General features: G+C 35.1%; 2 protein-coding genes across 3 annotated transcripts; both read right to left on the bottom strand.

Annotated features, from left to right (window-relative positions):
- Positions 1-767: 767 nt before the first annotated feature.
- LOC132175504 (AT-rich interactive domain-containing protein 2) lies at positions 768-6,734 on the bottom strand. The gene is made up of 2 exons (XM_059587477.1): positions 5,229-6,734; positions 768-2,134 (listed from the first exon to the last, which is right to left on the bottom strand). Exons 1-2 carry the CDS (start codon positions 6,222-6,224, stop codon positions 1,268-1,270), a joined length of 1,863 nt encoding a protein of 620 aa, XP_059443460.1. The 5' UTR covers positions 6,225-6,734; the 3' UTR covers positions 768-1,267.
- Positions 6,735-17,676: 10,942 nt separating this feature from the next.
- LOC132176676 (probable E3 ubiquitin-protein ligase RHB1A) lies at positions 17,677-21,283 on the bottom strand. 2 transcript variants are annotated; one of them, XM_059588948.1, is made up of 5 exons: positions 21,137-21,283; positions 19,849-19,992; positions 18,704-19,136; positions 18,451-18,560; positions 17,677-18,348 (listed from the first exon to the last, which is right to left on the bottom strand). In XM_059588948.1, the coding sequence occupies exons 2-5, from the start codon at positions 19,948-19,950 to the stop codon at positions 18,319-18,321; spliced, it is 675 nt and encodes a 224-aa protein (XP_059444931.1). In that variant the 5' UTR covers positions 19,951-19,992; positions 21,137-21,283; the 3' UTR covers positions 17,677-18,318. The 2 variants fall into 2 exon arrangements, with proteins under 2 accessions (XP_059444931.1, XP_059444932.1); XM_059588949.1 differs by lacking the exon at positions 21,137-21,283 and adding an exon at positions 20,450-20,507.
- Positions 21,284-22,409: the final 1,126 nt, after the last annotated feature.

The raw sequence follows: 22,409 nt of genomic DNA on the forward strand, positions 1-22,409 counted from the left end.
GAACGTTACGCCACATAGACTTTGGGGACGTAGGAGAGGCAGGGAGTAATGTATAGTATTAGGATTAGATTTTACAGTTATTTCTACTGCATCACCTCAACATGATTTTTTTTAAAAAAAAGAATAATTTATACTTTATTATCCTAAATTATAGATTATTTTCAATATTCTCCCTAAATTTCAAGTTTGAATGATCAATCCCCAAACTATGTCATAATTTGTAATATCCCCATTGATAAAAGTTTTTAAATTTTCTCATATATTAACCCATAATTGTCACATACTTATCATGTGATCATAAAGAAAACAAAAGAAAATAAACATGTGATCATGTGACACTATGATAAGCATGTGAATTTTAAAGTTAAATATAACATAAATTGGGGAAAACTTATTGTTAGGGGGCCTCTTATGGAATTGATTTTTCAAATCCAAAATTTTGAGGAAAATTGCAATTGACCTCATAGTTTAGGGCAGATTTTTGAAACTTCACCAAGTCGGCCCTTCGGACCGACCCTTAGGGAGTAAACCTCGAGTACACCACTCCACACGCCATGTATCAAGTAATCCAAGGCAACACCTGGTGCAGAATCGAACCCCAAGATGTCCGAGTTTACGGCTCATCCCAAACCCGCCCTTTCACCACTAGGCAGCACCCCAACGGGTTAGCCTAGGGCAGAAAAATACAATTCAATTCAATTGTCCTTCACTCCTTTTAATGAAATTTGAAACCATGCAAGAATAGAGGCCAAGAAAACCAGCAGCACTAGTTTGGAACATGATGCAAAGAATCCACATGCACATCTAAGTAAGAAAAACCAAAAGTACAAGTTGAATCCGAACCACTATCTCTCTTCCTTTCTCTTCTCCTATCTAATGAAATAGGTATACCCTAAGTAGTAGTAGTAGTAGTAGTAATAGTAGCTGGTATGAGATACAAGTATTCACAATGCAGCATCTCTCTCAAGATCTATAATACAGCTTTGTGAACTGATACTGCAGCAGCCAAAGAAACTCGATCAAGAAACCCACCAAATTGGATTCCACAACCATGAACATAACTTCTCATCAAAATTGCACCACACTTTAATGTGATACTCTTTATCTCACCAAAATTTCAAGGGAGAGAGTTGTTTCTGTGTATATAAGGGAAACTATCTTACAAAAATTGAACAGGGGCAAAGGCAAAGTCATGTTGTTCACTCTTAAGGGTCAAACCAAACATCTGATGAAAGTGATGAAATCCAATCCAGCTCCACATTTTGTCTTATTCAAAATCAGTGCATTGCTTATTCTCAGAACATGCTAGAAAATTGAAGCCTGGGACGTTGACTGCTTCATGCCCAAAACTGTTGCCTAAAGATCCGAAGTCCGACTCATCATCATCGCTGTCAATATTATTAGGGGTCACGCGATTCTGATATCTTCTTCGCAGGACAAGGAATACATTGAAGTAATAACTCACCAAGTTTTCCCTCGTCTTCCTTGGAAAGCACTTGAATGCATTTTTCCAAAGATTTGACCTTACCATATCCTTAACTCTCGTTTCTTCATCAGATGTCCATTGAAGTGAAACTTCCTCACCCATACGATCAAATCTCCAACGATAAAACACTGAGCCCAGTTCAAGTTTCAATTTCATCCTCTTCTCAGCTATATGAAATCTAACACATTCAACAGAACCTGGGAGTCGACAGCCACATAAATCCGGTCTTCCCCTCCCAATGGGATCTGTTTCAATTAGTTCAATATGCCTTTTGTGTTCCAAAGGCCATATACATGTCCCTAGCCACTTCGAGTCACTCTGTGAAACCACACCAGTCCATTCAGGGACCTCAGCAAGACAATCCCCATAAACTTGCCTTGGAAGGTAATCATCCTCAGGTGGGTTAACTTTTGCATCTGTGGCTGATATATCAACAGTAACAAGTTCTTGCTCCTTGGGGCCATTATCCAACTCCATCTGATGAGGGCTCAATTTAAGCTGATTGGCTGAACGTGAATTGCAACAAGAACAAGCAGGACATTTCCCCAAAGTAGGAAGCCTTTGACTGCATCTTACCCTTGCTGTGGACTGGTGGTGACAAGGGGCACTACTATCCTCATACATAGAGGGATGCATCTTCAGCTTCTTCTGCAAGTTCAAACCATCATCATTTTGTAAAATCGACAAAGTAATGTAATTTCCTACTCAACAAGTAGAGCCCCCCACTACAAAGTCTTCATTGCAAACCCTTTTCTTGATGGCTAAAAGCTACACGTGTGGAGAATCCATTTACTTCAAGTTTCAGTGTTTATATCTCCTATTACCAGTGTTTGTTAAAGTTCTAGTGGTCAAGAAACAAGAACAACAACAATAATATTAGGGATGGTGAAATGCTGTGATGTAACAACTTGGTACTTGCACTTTTCTGGCTTTATTTTTCCACACTAGATGTTAGGGATGGTGAGGTATTGGTTGCTTCAGAAATTGAGGGGGGGAAAAATCCCTTCATATCTCCTTTCACAAGGAAAATGAAACATAAACAAACCAACTCAAGACTATATGACACCAAACACGAGATGAACCCCTTTTTTTTATTAGTAATTGAAATATAATTAAAAGCACAAAGCGCAACCCAGACAGGGCGGAACTAGCATTTGGAATTTGGAGGGGGCAAAATTAAAAAATTTGAGAGGTAAAATTCTAATTTTAAAAGAAATTTGAAGGCAAAATTTTTGGAGAAAACATGGTGCTTTGGGCTGAACCCAGATACACAAGAAGTATACAAGAGAAATGTCAATCTAGGAGAATAAAGAACAAAAAAATCATTAAAACTAATCACCAAATGAGCTAAAAACGCAGCTGACCAAGAAAAAAAGAAAAAGAAAAAAAAGAAGAAGCTATGCAGAGACCTTAGTGGAATGTAACTATGCAGAGACCTTACTGGAATGTAATGTGCACAGTTTGTAGTAAAGAACATTGGGTGATCAAGAAAATGTCACTATTTGGAGCCTATGCAGAGACCTTATAATATAGGTCAGGAGTTCGAGCCAGCATGTATCAGGGTTAGCAGACATTCCCCTAATTGTAGAGAGAGAGAGAGGGAGAGAGATGAGGCTTGAGATTTGTGGAGCCAAACACTTGCATAAGCAGGGTATGGATCCGAGGTATGCCTGCATTATGTCCTTAATGCTTGTGGATTTGTTTCATGTGACAGGAAAGTTTTAGATGATATTTCGAATAGAATTCTGGTATCATGAAATTCTATGACCAGAGGGTCTTCTAGAACAGGTAGTTGTAAGGAACCTCTTTTCTTGTTTCGGGAGAGGAAAGGATTAAGGGTGAAGTTTGAAGAGTTTGCCTTGGTTTATTAGCTTTCTATTTGTTCACAAAGTTGTGGTTTGGATTTGGGAAGATGTGTGCAGCTTTATAAGGTATTAAGCTTGAATTAATTATGAGAAATGCTCTTGTGGATATGTATGCTTAAAGATGGTGGACGAGTTGGCCAGGCATCTTCACCGGCAATTGTAAAGTGGCCAAACCAGTTTCATCTCTTTGTTACTCTTAATTCCATCAGGAGATGGAGAAAAGAATACTATATGTGCAACAACTACTGGTGAGTGGCATTATGTGATTGTTTAAAATATTTACACAATCATACTTGCATTTTGACCCTACCACAAGGAGGTTACATATCACATCTTGAAGGGGGGATTCTTCGTTTTGCGGGGTAACCACAGGAGAGTAAAATATATTTTCTTCACCATAAAATATTGATGAGTTCATCCTAAATAATAGGGATAAGACTCGGAGTAGAAATTAATATTATATAGGTTAATACATTTTATACCTATAATTCAATCAAACATTGCAAGTTATGTTTGTCACCAAATGGGTAAAAGTAATGAAAAGTTATCAATCAAAAGGACATTAGAAAGTGATTACAAAAACACCCATCTTGAGATAAGAGTGAAATACTAAGTAATTGTGCTTCCAAAGTCTTACATGGTTCTGATATATCAATATAAATCCCATTCTCAAAGTTTTACACCACATATAATTGAATGCCATGAAATTAATAATAACTAATGGAGAGGATGAAGAGGTGAAATCCAATAGTATCCAATAGTGCTATATGAAATCAGGCAAATTAAAACATTGTTGATAGACATGACCAAAAATAAAAAATAAAAAATAAAAAAGGCGCATTCAACATCAAAGCATCACCACATTGTACAAACCCAGGAAAAAAAAAAGGGACAAGGAAAACCCGCAAGAATTGAGTTGAGACATAGCATTGCACAAACTTAGTGATTACTCATAGCATTTAAAATGAGAATATTTGAATAGAACATATATGATCGATGCCAATTAAAATGTTAAACCATCATTTCTCATGAGGGTTAAATGCTTCATAATGACTCCACTCTAGGGATTCTCTTTCGAACAGACATCTTTTATTATTCTCTTGATATATAGCTATCGAGTATCTTATATATATATATATATATATATATATATATATATATATATATTGAGACCCGACTCATTTGACTACCTTGAAACTTCGAAAATGAAAATATATATTGGCCAAAAAAAAAAAAAATTAGAGTCCAAATAATTTGCAAATATTATCCCCTTTAAATGCCCTCTTTAAGTGATTAGCTTGGTATGAGATAGACACGGTGTTCAATTTGAACCAGTTTGATCACAATATATTGGATTTAATTTCATTGGTATTCAGCAAGGAATTAAGCCATTATATTGTGATTCCTCATTAATTAAGTCCTACATTGATTTCTTACTATGTAAAATTGAGCTATATAATTGATTATAGGGAGCTCCAACTATAACTTGATTAGTCATTTTAGAGTGATGGCGCTAATATGAAATAGCACTCTTCGTGGGTCATTACAAATGATATTAGCAACCTAGTAACACCATGTAACATTTTAAACATTGCATGACAAGGGCCCTGACGAGGTCGTCGGGGTGGGAGAGATTGTAACACCCAAAAATTAAGTCCCACGTTGATTTCTTAGTAGGTGAGACTAGGTTTTATAAGTGATTATAAGAAGCTTTAACTGCAATTTGGCTAATCATGTTTTGAGTGATAATGCAAATGTGACTAAAACTTTCTCCGGGTCCTTACACATATCATGTACATTGATTCTACTCAAGGCATTAATAATGCTGAGATAAAAGCAAAAACTTAAGAAGAAACACCAAAGATCCATGAGCTTACCTCCAAGGGAGATCCTTCAGTCTTATGAATGACATGCCTTCTTAGCAACAGTGCTTCCCTTGCCCTAATTACCTGGGCCCAGAACTCCTTGCCTTCATGCTCGTTCCACTTAGATGGCTCTGGTATTACCCCAACTGAAGGATCAGCAGGATTCTTTGCGATCTGGATCACCCACTTCAGTACTCCTGCTACAGACTCTAGCTTTCTCTTACGAAAGTTAAATTCTTCCTTAGCAATTTTAGAATCCAGGATTATATGATCAGCACCAACATCCTTAAAAATGTGTTTGTCATCATCACGACAGACTTTACCAACATCGTCCCGGATTCTACTTGCGATCTTGGTGTCTGAAAAATGAAATCCCCTCTTTCCAACATCCATATCAGTGTACTCTCCACTTTTACAAGATTCCAGTCGAACAAATCCATCATCATTCTTCTTTTTCGACAGCCCATGAGACAACAAACCTCTAAACTCTGTCTCCACCTCCAAAGACAACAAACCGAAACCCCCATCACATCCAAACTGCCCATTCCCCAGCTTCCTATCTCTACACCTCTCCTTGAACCATTTCTCCAACTCGTTCAAGTATTTAAAACATATCAATTTCACCGAAGGCGTCGCTCTAAGATCCAAACCCATATCGTCCGCCACAAAAGCCCACAGGCCCTTCTTCGACACCATATCAAACCCTCCTCTCTTCCGCACTACCCAGAAAAGTCTAAACAAATCCAGGGACCGCCCATCACCGAGCACTGCCGGAACAGGCCTAATAACACCTTTACTAGTAATCTCTTTCAGGAAAACTGAAAGAACCTGGTCGAAAAGGCCTCGAAGTTTAACCTTGTAATCATCATGAGAATCGTGAACACCCACAACGGCAACATCTTCTACGGAATTATCACTAGCAACGCTACAACCATTATTTTGGTAAGCACTAGCAATATCAACGCAATCTAAGGCAGACCCATTTGTTAAAATCGAGCATCCTGCCATGAACTTAGCTTTCTTTCTTTTCTTTTTTTTTCTTTTTTATCTTTTTTCTAATATATCAACCCAAACCAGGAACAAGTTCTGGTTTGTGGTTTTACAGAAAACGATGATAAAAAACTAAATTCAAACAACAACAAAGAGCATGAATTGTATTGGGGCATGCCAGGGTGAGAGACCCTTTGCCCTGGTCTCTAAGAAGATTTACCTCATTTCTGGGTCTTGGACAATCTTGCTTCTAAATGCTTCACAAAAGCCATTTGGGTGCCCGAGGCCACAGGGAATCAATGGGGTGAGTTATAGGACAGCCAAAACTGATAGTTGTAGGCTTGACAAATTAAGGAAATGACTAGTGGGGGACAGCACAAGGGAGGAACAAAACCATAAGACTAGAACCAAGATTAAGATTAAGGGATTTACATAGGGTGTAAATAGCTATCCGTATGGGCCTTGCCAAATCTGGACGCCTATTTGGGTAGGTGTTCGGATAATTTGAGCAATTAGTGTTAGAGGACGAGCGGGTCTCACCTTGTTTGGACACTTAATTAGATAGGTATATGAATAATGTGAGCAAGTGCTCGGACATTTGGAACCCACCCACCTTCTCACATGAACTACCCGTATTAATATTGCACCCAATCTTGGTTGAGAGAGAAATAAAGCAAAATAGTCTATGATTAGGGGCCTTACAATGGGCCTTGCTGTGTTTGGATATCTATTCGGATAAATTTTCGGATAGTTTGGCCAATTAATGTAAGAGGGAGAATGAGTTTCGCCTTGTTTGGGTAGACAGGCGTTTGGATAATCTAAGCAAACAATCGAACACATGGAATCTACCCAATCTCTCTCTTGAGTTGGCCGTATTAAAGCTCATTGCCCCCGATCTCGATAGAGTGATAAAAATGAAGCTGATTAGGAGTAAGAAATTCTAAGCCTTTCTTTTTCTTTTTTCCTTTTTTTTTTTTTTTTTCTTTGATTTTTTTGGCTTCTAAAAGGGAAGGATATGAAATGTCAAGATTGGAATAAGTGTGACACAAAAGTAGAAGATTTAACCAAAAGCAGTAAAGAAATTAAGAGTAAATGCAAGTAGATTTAGGTGTACCTATGCCGTCCAAGGGCATATAACCAATTTTGATTCATTGAAATAACAATTGAAGCCTTGAAAGGAGCCTACCTTGATATAAGAATTAATCGATGTAACTTTGCTCTCGTTTCACACGTTATACACCAATTGTATGCACCATTTACCATATTTATTTTAAATTACAAATATTCACTTATAAAAAATTTAAAAAAATAAATAAATAGATAAAAAAAAAAGATAAAGATAAAGAAAGAGAAAGAAAGGTGGTGGCCCCTCTCTTTTGAGGGGCAACGTCCCCTAATTGAGGGTGGTTGCCCCTCTCTTGTAGGTGGCTACCCCTATATGAAAGGAGGTGGCACCCCTCTCTTGTAAGGGTATTGTGCCCTAAGAGAGGGGCGGTTGCCTAGTCAGCCACCCCATTTATGTTTTAGTTTTTAAGTTTTTATTTAGGGGAAAATCTACATACCCCCTCAAACTACCACTCAATTGACAATGTCCTCTCCAAGCTTTCAATTGTGACAATATCCGCTTTAAACTACCAAAAATTATCAATGTTCCTTCCAATAACGAAACTACCCTTAGTAAAATAAATAAATAAAAAATACTAAAACTTATAGAAATAACCTAAAACTTTAAAAACAAAAAAAAAAATCGAAATTTAAAAATTAAAAAAAAAAATTGTCAATTTTCGTTTTATAAAACAATTTTTTTTTTAAAAAAAAAAAAAGTTTTTTTTTTAAAAAAAAATATAATTTTCCGTTTAAAAAATCGTTTTAAATAAAATATTCGTTTTAAAAATCGTTTTTAGAAAAATAAAAATAAATTTTTAGTTTAAAAAATAAAATTTTAGAAAAAAAAAACGTTCTTTTTAAATTAACATTTTCGTTTTTTTTTTTTAATAAATATTTTTTAAAATTGTTTTTTGAATTTATAAGGGTATTTTTGTCTTATTGAGAAATATATAGGACATTTTTATCTTTTTGCTAGTCTTAGGGGGGCATTAACAATATTTTGGTAGTTTTAGGAAACACTGTCACAATTAAAAGTTTAGAGAAACATTATCAATTTGATTATAGCTTGAGGGAGTATGTGAACTTTACCATTTGGTCTAGCGTAATAGGTCATTAATTAATTGAATAATAGATGATAAACGAAAAGACCTATTTAAAATCAGAAAAAAAAAAAAAAAACTAATTGTCAAAATTAAACACCTAGAAACTAAATTGAAATAGCATGAAAGTCTTCCGACTAAATTTTATTTTTCTCTAAAATTATTAATGTAATTTTATAAAAAGTTTTTGGTTTTTTTAGGTAATTTCCTCCTTCCTATACTAAATTGATTATTTCCATCCTAGGCTCCTAGCACATGGACCGCATTAGCACAAGCCTTGTCTCTTTCTCTCACTCAAACACGTACACACTTTAAATACACTTTTCCACCCTTTTAAGTTAAGTACTTGAAATTATATAAGCTATCCAACTAATTTCAAAAACATATTAATAAATTAATAATAATCATATGTTCCACGTAATTTGGGCATTTATTGGAATATATAATTTTCTGAATTTGGACCAACACTTCTTAAAATGTCTTGAACCCCAAGATAAATAATTTTTCTTTTCACTTTCTTCTAAGCAAAACAAAACAAAAAAAAAAAAAAAAAAAAAAAAAAAGGAAGAAAAAAAGAAAAAAAAAAGAGTACACCAAGTAAAACACAAAAGATGAGAAGGACAACCCAACAAAAACTCCATTACAATCAAAACAAAATAGGAAATAACTAAATTCTACTGTGAATGAGCCAAATTAATGACATGGCCCACTGGCCAAGAAAAGAGTCGCATGAAATGACAGTTTGTAGGGATAGTTCAGAGGCAGATTTTCATTGCAATAGTACAACTTCATTGCATGAAACCCACTTGCTTGAATAAGTATTTAGACAGCTCATACTTTACTTATTCGAAATGCCTAATTACATTGCAATAGGACAACTTAATTGCACAGAACCACTGGCTTGAACAAGTATTTAGACAGCTCACACTCTACTAAGTTCTAACTAAACACTTGCTTGAAGAGATAGAACCCAGAAAGAAACCTATCACATGCTATAAACAGGAAGAGGCTCAACATATATCGATGCACCCACTACATTTGACCAAGTCCCTCAACATGTGATTGTACTTACAAGTGTGCAAAGCTCACAAGAGTACACCGACGGAGATTGCAAAGGAAATGCTAGTGAGGTAGGGCTTGGTGGTATCGTATGTTGTGGCCAAAGTCGATGGAATAATTGGATCCACTCTTGGAATTGGCTCAACTGTAGAGATTATATTGTACTAGGGTTTATGAATTGCTTGAGGAGGGGGATCTTGGAGTTTTGCTGTTGGAAAAGCTCTCCAAGCCTCCTTCCATTGAGGTGTGTTGATGAGCTTCTTGACAAGAATTGTATATGTAAATTATCTCATTTTCATAAGGATGTGATATTCCAAAGGTCATGCATTGAATAATTAGACAAGCAATGCTATACCCTACATTTTTATTCTACTTTTATCATATTTTGTTAATGTAATACTGCCAATCAACCCTTAGATCGTTTTTTTTTTTTATTAAAAAAATGTTACTCTTCCATCTCTTTTTCAAATTCAATATTATATCTATAGACCCTAGGGGTGCAAAGGCGGGCGGTTTTTAACCGCCCGCTAACCGCTAACCGCTATAACCGCCAACCGCCTAACCGCCTAACCGTTTAACCGCATTAACCGCTAACCGCCTAATCGCCATAACCGCCTAGCGGTTAGCGGTTAGCGGTTATTGGGTCTACTAACCGTAACCGCTAACCGCTAACCGCCTTTTTATATAATATATTTTTATAATTATACATATAACATAATCACTTGATCATTAAATCACAATTTTTTTAAAAAATAATTAAATCACAATTTGAGTATTAATATATTATCACTATAATTTATATGATTATATCATATAATCACTTGATCATTAAATCACAATTTTTTTTAAAATAATTAAATCACAATTTGAGTATTAATATATTATCACTATAATTTATATGATTATATCACATGAGATTGATTATTAAATCATTTGATTATATAATAACAAATTATGCATATATAATATGACATAACTCATAAGTATACTAATTCATACTAATTCATACTAATACAACAATTAAATATCTAGAGACTTATTTCCAATGTATGTTATAAACCTATAAGTCTATATAAGTCTACATATGTATATGAATAATATAAATGTATAATATCAATAGTTAATCATATGATTCAATGACAATTCAAATACTTTATTCAAGACTTCAAGTGAATCATATTATTAATGTACAATGATGATATGATTCGTATAATATCAAATTAAGTAATTGACATTGGATTAAACAATGACCAATATGTTACTTATAAACATAATTTAAGTATTAATGTATTATCATTATAATTTTAGTAATTTATATATTATCACTATTGAAAAACGCTATGCCGACTCCAAAAACTTGTTTATCACAATTTATGCGGAATTAATATTATGAAGCAATAAACAATTCAATCACCCAAAATATATAAAGCAATAAAAAGACAGACACAGATATTTTGGTTACGAAGAGGAAACCTTTTAGAAAACGTTCTAAAAGTAAAACCTCTCCGGGGCAGCCAAACCCAAGAAATCACTATCAAAAGATTATCTAGAGATTACAGACACTAGGAACACTTACAACCCTTTGCAAGACCTTGACTCTGTAAGATCGACAAGCCTACAACTCGTCTCCGCGCTCACAATCTTCTTCAACGTGATTCTCCTTTACCGGACCCTTCCGATAGACTTCTCAACCGTAGATTTATCAAAGGAATAATTAAAACTCTAAGAGATTCACTTTAACGCTCACCACATATGATCTCTCTTAGCACAGCCTCCGACGAACTCTCTGGGGGTGAAAATTCGTACTTCTCTCTTCTATAATGATGTATATATACCCCCGACAAAACCCTAGACCTAACCCACTTAAAATCACGTTTTTGGGCCTAAAACTTACGGGGTGTCCGGACATGTTAATGGGCGGTCCGGACACGGCTTTGCGGAGCAAGATTTTAGTTTCTGGAAATGAGGTCCGGACCCGGGGAATTGCCGGTCCGGACCCTGGCCTGTCCAGTCTTGATCAACAGCTCCGATCGATGGGCGTTTGTGGTCCGATTGAGCTGAAATTTTGCAGGGACGTTCATAACACATGAATCTACATTATGAACGGTGGAGATTGGATTCTGAGCATTCTATATCAGTGTTTGAGCTCGTGAACAGTAGCCTCTGCATTTTGGAACTGAATTAAGCCAACACAAGAACTAACAAACTCCCCCTTTGGCAATTCAGTGACAAAACCAAAATGTCGAGCCAATCCCATCATGTCCCTATATTTACTCCCCCTTTTTGTCACAGAATGACAAAAGGTCTTCATGTTTCCTGAAACACTTCACAAAATACATCAAGGCATATGTGGAACAAGAAGATATAAATAAAACTCATGATAAAAAAATGACGTAGAATGCGTGATTATAAAGAAACATCAGCAAAACTCCCCCTCAATGTATGACTCAATTAACAACAGGAAACTGGAAATGCAAAGCATGTTTCTCCCCCTTAAAAGTTAAATGAACACACATGATAACACATCAATGACTCATGTATTGCACAATGAATATCCAAACATGCTCCAAATATGCAAAATATACATGAGACTAAAAATGGCAAGAAACTCATATTGCTTAACCCAAGCAAAGAAAAATGTTCCATTCATCCCATGCTTGTGTGGTGTGTGGGTAAGCCATCCAAAGAGAAAAATTTTTCACTTACAAAATGAGGAGAAAGTTTCACCACCATGAGGTTTTGACAAGTATATCAAATCAAAAGTCAAACCTTATCATACTAGGGCCTAGCCACTCTCATCCTATACAATTCTCTTTGTAAAATATTTTGCACAAGTTTGACACAGTGAAATAAATTCTTTTTGGAATATGATCTTTTGATTTTATTTGTTTCACTATTTTGTTTATTTTTCTCTTTGAGAAAGTGTCCTTAAACTTTTGGTGCTTATCACAAAAGAGAAAGCATGAATTTTTAAGCCCTAGGTTCAACTAGCATATGGTCAATTTGAAAAATATGACTAGTTAAAAACCTCATATGGTTACCTAACAGACCTCACAAATAAAGTGAAACAAAACCTCAATTTAAGCTTAAATGTGCACAAGAGATAAAGCATAGGCAAAATGTATCACATAAGCTCAGGCTTTAGGTAACCACAAAAACAAGTCCATTGACACAAATTTTTATCTCATGCATATTAAGAACATTCCAAGATGTAAGGAATTAAATCCATAAAAAGCAACATGAGAAATTAATGGACTATCTAGGTGCATAAGACAAAAGAAAGAAAAGGAAACAATCAAAGTAACATATTTTTGTCTTTTTGAAATTTTTCACAAAAGAAATGCACACAAAAGAAAAAACAAATGCAAAACAAAGAAAAATGCAATGCAAAACAAAACAACATGCTTGAATTGAGATTACAACAGGCAAGACATGAATGTCCTTTAGCATTAAACTTTCATCACATCTTATAGGTCCCACTACAAAATAATGATTTGGTTTAATAACTACTTCTAGGTCTTCACAAGACATTACACATTCCTGAACATTTGATTAGCAAGTAGACAAAAATCTTGGTGGTCCACACACAACATCTCATCTATAAGCTTTTCAAAGATCATGATATATGAATTTCTTGAAAAATCCTTTATGAATATGCCTCAAAACATGAATCTCAAAACAATCATGTATATACTCTTCATACAGAAAGTGTAACAACAAAAACAATGCAGTGCATAAACAATAAACCAAAAACGAAAAGGAAAAAAAAAATGCAATGAAAAAAAAAACAACATGCTCTAGGATATTACAAAATAAGCAAAACAATCAATCCTAGGCATGTTATTGACTCACCTAACTTTAGGTGAGATCACTACCACTCCCCCTCAATGGGTGAATGGTATCATTCTTCCTAACCCACACTTGAGAAATCTTAGGTCTAGACTTATGACTTTGCTCAAACTTATCTAGCCTAGATAACACTTCTCTAATCATTATGACCAAACCCTCACTTTCTTTCCTAGAATAGGAATTTTCACTTTTATGCTTATGGGATTTCAAATCAAAACACTTTGGTCGAATATGACCAACCTTTCCACAATGATGACAAGTGAGCACAAACCTTTTAGAAGGTAATTTTCTATGAGGATGCATGACTCTAAGCTTAGGGTAAGATGCATGATGCTTAACATAAATTTTCTTACCTTTCTTACTATGGAGAGTCGGAGCAGCTGCATGATTTTCTTTCTTTGGAGCAGCTTTGAATTTCCAACAGTTTGGTCTAATGTGACCAACAATCCCACAATGATGGCATGTAGGAAAAAACTTACCTTGAGTTTGTTTAACTGAAGGAGTCTTAGAAAAATTAGCCAAAATATCTGTGTCTGCCTTTTTATTGCTTTATATATTTTGGGTGATTGAATTGTTTATTGCTTCATAATATTAATTCCGCATAAATTGTGATAAACAAGTTTTTGGAGTCGGCATAGCGTTTTTCAATTGGTATCAGAGCATTCTATATCAGTGTTTGAGCCGTGAATAGTAGCATCTGCATTTTGGAACTGAATTAAGCCAACACAAGAACTAACAACTATAATTGATATGATTATATCACATGATGACTTGATCATTAAATCATATGATTATATAATAATAAATAATACATATATAATATGACATAACTCATAAGTCATAAGTCTACAAGTTAATCATATGATTCATGTACAATGATAATCACAATTGATTCAATTGAATTAAACAATATGTTACTTATAACTACAAGTCTACAATTTAATTAAAGCATTATTAGATACTTTAGGAATTTGGGATTTAGGAGTTTGAACATTACCATTTACCATTAGATATTAAGTTCAATTCAAAGAAAAAAGATTATAAGTAAATATGATAAGAATTTAAATAATTAATCATATGAATCATATGATATAATTTAATGAGACCATATGATTATATAATATCAAATTAAGTAATTGACATTAGATTCAACAATGTGTTACTTATAATCACAATTGAAGTATTAATGTATTTTTTGAACATTTTTTAGAAAAAGAAATTTAACCATTTTTTGAAAGAAAAAAAAAAAAGAAAATTAACAATTTTGAACAATTTTGAATTATATATATAATTGCTTATAGTTATATTATATGCATATTGAATAATATAAATGTATAAGATAAATATTTAACTATATGATCCAATTACAATTCCAATACTTAATCAATTATTCATGTACAATGACAATGACAATGTGATTCATATAATATCAAATTAAGTAATTGATATTGGATTAAACAATGTGTTACTTATAACTACAATTGAAGTATTTTTGTTTGTTTGTAAGTTTATAAGATCAACACTTAATCATATGATCCAATGACAATTCAAATATTTATAGCAATTGGGCCCAAGAAGATATTAAAAATACAAGAAAAAAAAATAAGTTAAAAAAAAGCCAAAAAAAAAGAAGCTCAATTTTAAAAAAGCGGTTAGCGGGCGGTTATCTATTTCACTAACCGCTAACCGGCCACTAACCGCTAACCGTTAACCGCTAGGCGGTTAGCGGTTGCGGTTAGTGAAATTTACTAACCGCTAGGGCGGTTACGGTTAGCAGTTATTGCCACTAACCGCTAACCGTAACCGCTTTTGCACCCCTAATAGACCCACATGTAAGTCCTACAAATTCAATGGTATATATATATATATATATTTGTGTGTGTGTGTGTGTGACATCAAAAACTTATCATTAACAATGCCACATCAACAAAGTGAAATAAAAATAGAATAAAAGTGTTTATAACATTTATCTAAGTATGTTATAAAGAGTAATGATATAAACCATATTTCTCTCCCGAGAGAAGCTTTCTCCAAAACCCTTAGTGGATTTCTTCCACACCCTAAGTGGTGTTTAGCCGCCTCCTTGTGAGTGTTTTTTGGGGAGTTCCTTTTCTTCTTCTTTTGGTGTCCTTTTTCGGTCGTTTTTCTCCTCTCCCTGCTGTCCACAACACTGCCAACCGGTAGCCTCCTCGCCTTCCACCGCCCACCCTCACCACCTCTCCAAATCTGCTGCGCCTCGTCATCCCTGTTTCTCAGCTTCCGCCGCTCACAGGTTTTGCTTGGTTTTTAGATCTAATTTCAAAACTAGATCTACTTTCCTTAGTTATCCCTACTGACCAACGTGCCCGCCCACCACCTTCCTCGGCTCCCTAATGTAGCAACGCCACCATCTGCGCTCAGATCTACCACCCATGCAATGACGTGTGGTTCCCACGCGCCGGCGAGTGGATACCCCTTGCCACTCATGCTCCTACGATCGCCTGGGCAACAGTTCAGATCATTGTTGTGGTTTTTTGGATGTTTTCCTGTATTTTATGTTTATGTTGTGTTTAGCTTTATTTTCTGTTTCTTGTGGGTTATTTGTTTCTTTAATCTTGTGGGTGAAACTTTTGTTGTCGACGTTTGTCCTTCAACGACTCGTATCTGATTTTCTACAGTACATCTCCTACAACTACCTCTTAATGGAGGTAGTTGTATTCACCACTTGGGACTCTTAACTGAGTTCTTTTGCCGTTTGTCAACTGCCTTGTGCGGCCCTTGGAAAAGCGTAGTTTGTTTATAGTTCATTTAGATCATGAATGAAACCATTGCCTATACTTTGTTACTATTACCGATTATGTACTGTATTTTATCATTTCGGTTTGTTATAGTGGTGCCCACCCCTTTGTTGTTATTCAATCCCATATAACCCGCTTTCTCTTATTTGACTTTTATTTTTTTTTAAAAAAAAAAAAAAAAAATGGACAAGAAAAAAAAGATGTAAACCATATTTCTATCCCACATGGCCGATGTAACATTGCCAATCAATCCTTAATTCTTTTTTTAAGAATTGGATCAATCAATTCTTAATTCTTTTTTCAAGAAGTGCTGATCCAAAGACCAATTGTAGTGTCATATCAGCAAAGCATGATAAAAATATAATTTCTATAATTTCTCTGTTATATAACCATGTACGTGACAAATCTCGTTTGGAAAACTAAATTATAGCTAATTAACTATAGAGAGCTCCGATCATAACTTAAATTAGAGAAATGCTAGAGGTCAATAAGTTCCTCATATTTAACTCATATTCTCATACAAATTCAATAGATCAACCATTAAATTTGTGGAGTCCATCATTGACTTATGTGAAATCTATACAAGTCCACAAATCTAATAATTGATTTATAAGATGAGATAGACCAAATATTAACAAAAATATCTTGACCCCTAACATTTCTCCTTCAATTATTTATTTTAAAAGTACATAACAAATGTGACCAGTAGTTTCCTGAATCGAAACAAAAGAAACCCATGTGAGGATTGTCTTGCCAGTTGCCAGCTACTTCGAAGATCAAGTAGCTTGCACCCACTTTTTTGACTTCCCTTCCAAGTGGCCTAGAAACCCATAAATTTATGAGTTGGTTCATGTCTAGTTGGGGTAAGCCTACCCGAGGCACCAAAAAATCAAAGCTGTGGTAGCCCCACTTGGAACATGCCCTCCACGATGAAAGAAAGTATTAGACCAGCACAAGAAATCCTCAAGACTTTGCACCGACTCTTTCCCTATTTGCAATATACTCACCAGGTTATTTTTTTGGGAAAAGTAATGTTAACTCAAGTTAGCTCATGACATTATGTAGTATCCTTAACACAAACCAAATGCAAATGTACGGATCCATTTTATGGCTCAGACTAAATTTTGCTAATGTAATGGTGTATATGGTACCACATAGTTTGATCACATGGCACTACACAACCTACAACATTAGAGGCAATAAAACAAAATCTGAACCTTGAAATAGATCATCTCCGTTGCACTTGAAATGGAGAAGATCTTACTCCGTTGAGTTGAAGGATTGAAAGGCCACACGGTTCCAGGATAATATTAACTGAAGGAGTCGTTCTTGCTTCAAAAGAGTATGCATGCAGACTATGAATGCAAAGTATGCATTTTGAGTTACATGCCAAATACAATCAGTAACCTGTCAGGGAAGAGTCCCAAACATAAGCCAGCTTATGAAACATAGCAGCATTTCCAATTCAATTGTGAAAGCACCTCTCTCAGATGCTCCACGTGAAAAGTCTAACAAAAGAGAACCTTTCAAAATGTTTTGTGCAAATCCGTTAATTGACCAATTCGTTCAAACTTCGAATGTCAAAATCAAACTATATATATACATGAATAATCTGACATCAAGCATGTCTATGCGTTTTATATTTCTCTACTTCCATTACATAGATTAATTTACACTAGAAACAACCCAGTAACAGGATCAAATAATGCAGGACCCGCAGAAAAGCTATATCACGGGGAGACGGACAGAGAGTAGTTCACCTAAGCAAGCTCTATTCCGAATCTCTCTTTAGACAATTAAAGTAACCAGTATGGTAATCCCTTCATTTACTACGCAACTCAGGCAAATATGTTGCTTATAAAAATTCATAAAAAAAAAATAATAATAATAAAATAAAAAAGAAAGAAGGGATAATGGACTCGGTGATTCAATCATGCCAAACTATATTTACTTTCCTTCTCTTTTCATTCTTTTTTTCTACATTTTAAAAGTAAATGAATGCACAAAGACGCTATGCTTTTGAAATGGGCACGACTCATTCAGAACCAAAACAACCAAACCACAGCCAATCTGTGGCTGCCACTTAACAATGGAGAGAGAGAGAGAGCGAGAGAGAGAGAGAGAGAGAGAGAGAGAGAGAGAGAGATGGGGAAAAACCAAAAACTCTTATGGCTATGTAACCTTTGCAGAGGAGGAGTTAAGCTGAGTTTCTGATTGCTGCTAATCAATAGGAGGATTGAAAATCATCTCCTGCATCATAAGAAAAACAAAGCCCTCTCAGTATCGAACATGGTAACGGATATCTCATTCCATCCAATCACAAAATAAATGAAAATTTTGATTTTGGCAGACCTTATCACACACAGGACAAGTGTCGCTTCTTTCCATCCACTCAAGAATACATGCAAGGTGAAAATGATGATCGCACTTTGTGGTCATTTTTGGATTTTCTGTGTCGTACTCTGTAGGGAAGAAGAGAAAAATAATTATACGTAAATTTTCTATTCCAAACACAATGATCTGAACATCACACCATCACTAGCAGAACAAAAGAGCACAAACAAAATAGCCAAAGTCGCAGCTACGTGCACAACAAGGATATCACCTTCCAAACAAATGGGACAACCATCATCTTCCTCTGTTGCAGAAATTACGGGTTTCACTGACTTTGAAAGTTCAACTTCTGACTCTTTTTCTAAGTCAAGCTCAAAATTGGTTTCCGCTTTGCTTTCCGATTCCTTGAGATCTTCACACTTAACCAAATTTTCTTGAGAGTTGCCACCTATTGTTTCTTGAACAGAATCAGAATTTGTTGTTTGTGCTGCCGCGTCACTCTTGTTGCTGCAAATTTCTTGAGCCACAGGAGGTGTTTGAGGACGCCCTAAAACCACATCATATGGCATAGGTGCCGGAGGTGGTCTATAAGTGTCAGGAATTGACGTATCCAGATTTGTATCAACCAGGAGCCCTGCAGAGAGAACAGGGGCACCTCCATGGTCAGATGATAGGGGTACATGCTCTTCTGAAGCTCTTGGGAACTGCAGAAAAAGTTAACTTAGAGAGACCAAAAATATAGGCCATGAGGGTCATGATGCAGCAAACAGCAGCAATATATGAGCATGCAAACATTTCTTAATAATCAAGCAGCAATGTCAAGTACTGCATAGAAGAGCTAATTCTCCCATGACAAACTATCTGTTCTCAGGGGCCATCCACAAAGTTTCATGGAGATTATTACAGTGTTACGTTAACTGATGTTACCACCAGGTGTCCCTCCAACAAATTTGATATGTACTTTATAGGTGATGTGATAAAATATTTTAGTGTGACTTTTAGTGATTAGGAAAAGACTAGTTCTCCAAGGAATCGACTGTATCGAGTCCTACACAAAGCTTCAAGGTTGGGCTTTTATAAAATATACTTTTGTAATCTTCCACTGCAACCAAAGTCAATGAGATTGTAACTGAGGATTTAAGGGGTTTTTATTTTCTTCACTGGTAGCTTGTAGCTGAAGATTTGAGTTAATTCATATATCTCAGAAAAGAAATATCCACAAGTAAAACAAGATTAATATATATTGCTAATGTCAAACTTGGGAAGAAAAGACAGATACTGTCCTACAGCAGTGCCACAATAAACCATATTCCATAGAATCACGTATGTAACATAAAGACAACATTTTGTTCTAGACTCGAAAACATGAGCAAAGTGGAGAGAGGAAGAGAATTCCTAAGAAAAGATTATACTGACATAATAATATGCAGGTGTAGCGTTCAGTTCAGCACTTTTGGAGGAACAACAGCAGCAGCCTCCCATTTCTTTTAATTTATCTTGACTCCAACCAAAAACCATCAGTATTTTCCATTTGTTGCAGCATATCCCCCTTCTTTAGCACTGAAAAATGACAAACTCTATTAGGTAAGAGACAACCAATTATAACTGCTAAATTTATACAGCTATAGAATCTTCAATATAACGCATGCACTTGTAGAAGACAAACTTAAAAATTGCGTGTAACACAAGCTCATGGGGAAACAAAAATGAAAAAGCATCAGTAAGGAGGCATTTATTATTGGAGACTAAGTAAAGATTAAAAGGCATAAAAACAGCCAGTTTCATACCATAGAAAAGGGATACACAACATAAGGACAATCCCAGCTAAATGAATCAGAAAGCGAAATGAAGAATGATCAGGGCCCTATTTCTGAAAAAAAAAAATATAAATATATATATATAGCAATGCCACCATCAGCACCAAAACCCTACACCTATAATCTATTCCTACTAACAAGTACTTCATAGCTTAAAAGTCAACCTCAAAAGCATTACTCTAACTACCAGAATAGCTTACGTATTTGATAGACCACCATGCTTAATGGTTCCGCTTCTCTCCTACTTCAATTTACTAAGAAGGAGAACAAAAAAACACCAACAAACACATTATTTAGCATAGAACATTAAAAAAGATCAAGTATTTATTAACCCTATCCATCATCTATATTACCACCCCCTCATTCAGCTCAACTGCTGCAGTCCAATATTACTGCCTCTTCCAACACCGTCATCCGAGTTTGTCGAAACAAAATTACGAACTTTCTCAGCCTTACCAATCCTATGAATTCAATCACAAGAATCCCAAACAACTACATGATCCAATAATCTTTTCAACAATTCCTAAACCATCACCACGCTCAAACTCACACATACATACATAAAAACACATGGAAAAAAAACAGACTTTCGGTATACGAACAATGATCCAAAGTGATAAACCCTAAACAAATAATGAAGAAATTCAAATATAGCTACTGAACACGAATACAAACAGCAAGGCAACCGACTGGAAAAGCAAAGCAAAACAAAACAAAACAAGATAAAATAAAAACCCCAAAAATCACAATCAAAATCCAAAGCTTCGACTACAGAATCTCAACAAACGCGGGATAGATTCCAGCAAAAAGGCGATTGAATAGAGTCATGAATTCGGTTCCTTTGAGAGACCCATTCGGCGGAAAAAGTGAGAGTGGAAAATCTTTACCTTTGCGAAAGGGAATTGGAATTGGGATTCAAGGAATCGGTGGGAGGCAGCTTGTTGAGCAATGTTGGAAGCGGTGGAAGATGGTGCCGAAAAAAGAGACTTTTGGCTCTTCTTTTAGAGAGAGAGCGAACGAGAGAGAGAGGAGGTTTCGTGCGCACCGGAAAAAAGGACAAGGAAAATAGTAAAATAAATAGGGATTATAATATTTTGGTCTCGTAGGATTGGACTTAGTTAAGTCCATTATTAAATGTTTTAATTTGTTTTGTTTAATTTTATTTCCAATACCGATTTGACTTTTGAGTAATTTAATTATTTATTTTAATAAATTTGACATTATCTAAAAATTGTTCAATTAACTAATTTTATTTTTATATTTTTTTCAAATCCATCTGCGATAGTTCGGATTTCTCCAATTATGTTCTGTGCTCAGAATCTGATAAAGACCGATAGCAATATAGGTAGAGAGCTATTGCAAGGTCAACACCACTTCATTGAAACTTGTCCAGCAAAAATCGTTAGATGGAAACTTGTGTAAAGAATAAGCGAGTGCACTAGCGCAAAACCCATTGCACCGACGAACAAACAACGACTTTTGCGCAGCTCAATCTCTTGCTTGTTTTAATGGGCACTACGGCTTTTTGGCCTCCATTTGCTAGGATGAAAAATTAAAGATTTTAGTTTCATAAACTCTCACGGTGTTGGTGATGTCGATCTTTGTCTCGGTTAGGTTTGTGTTCATTCCTCCGATTGTCATTTCAACGATTATTATTATTTTGAGGAAGCCTTCGTTGTTGTCGTTGATCGGCCAAGAATTTGGCAAGCCTCCCATACATACATATGTCAAGACTCACAATCACAAAAGATTTAAACTATATCTTTCACATTAGGAATAGCATCCCTTTTATTGTATTTTTTAAAATACCTAATATGTTCTCATTATAAAGTTTAAAATAATAAAAATAAAAATTATACGAGTTTATACAAATCAAGCTAAGTTCATACGATTACAAATAATTTATTAAATGAGTCTAGATTTTTGTTCATGCTCAAGCTATTTAATAATAGAGCCGAACTCGAGTCAAGTTTATAAAAGTCAAGCTCGAATTATTTATGAACAACTCAATTCATTTATAGCACTACATAGGATAGTTTATCATTACAGTTTTGTAAATTTTAATTGGCATTTTTAAGATCAATTAATTAAAAATTTATTAATTTAGCATTTATTTTTAACAAATATAAGAATATAACAAATGTTATAGCATAAAATGTT

This window comes from Corylus avellana, chromosome ca3, assembly GCF_901000735.1.
Source record: "Corylus avellana chromosome ca3, CavTom2PMs-1.0".
Lineage (NCBI taxonomy): Eukaryota > Viridiplantae > Streptophyta > Magnoliopsida > Fagales > Betulaceae > Corylus > Corylus avellana.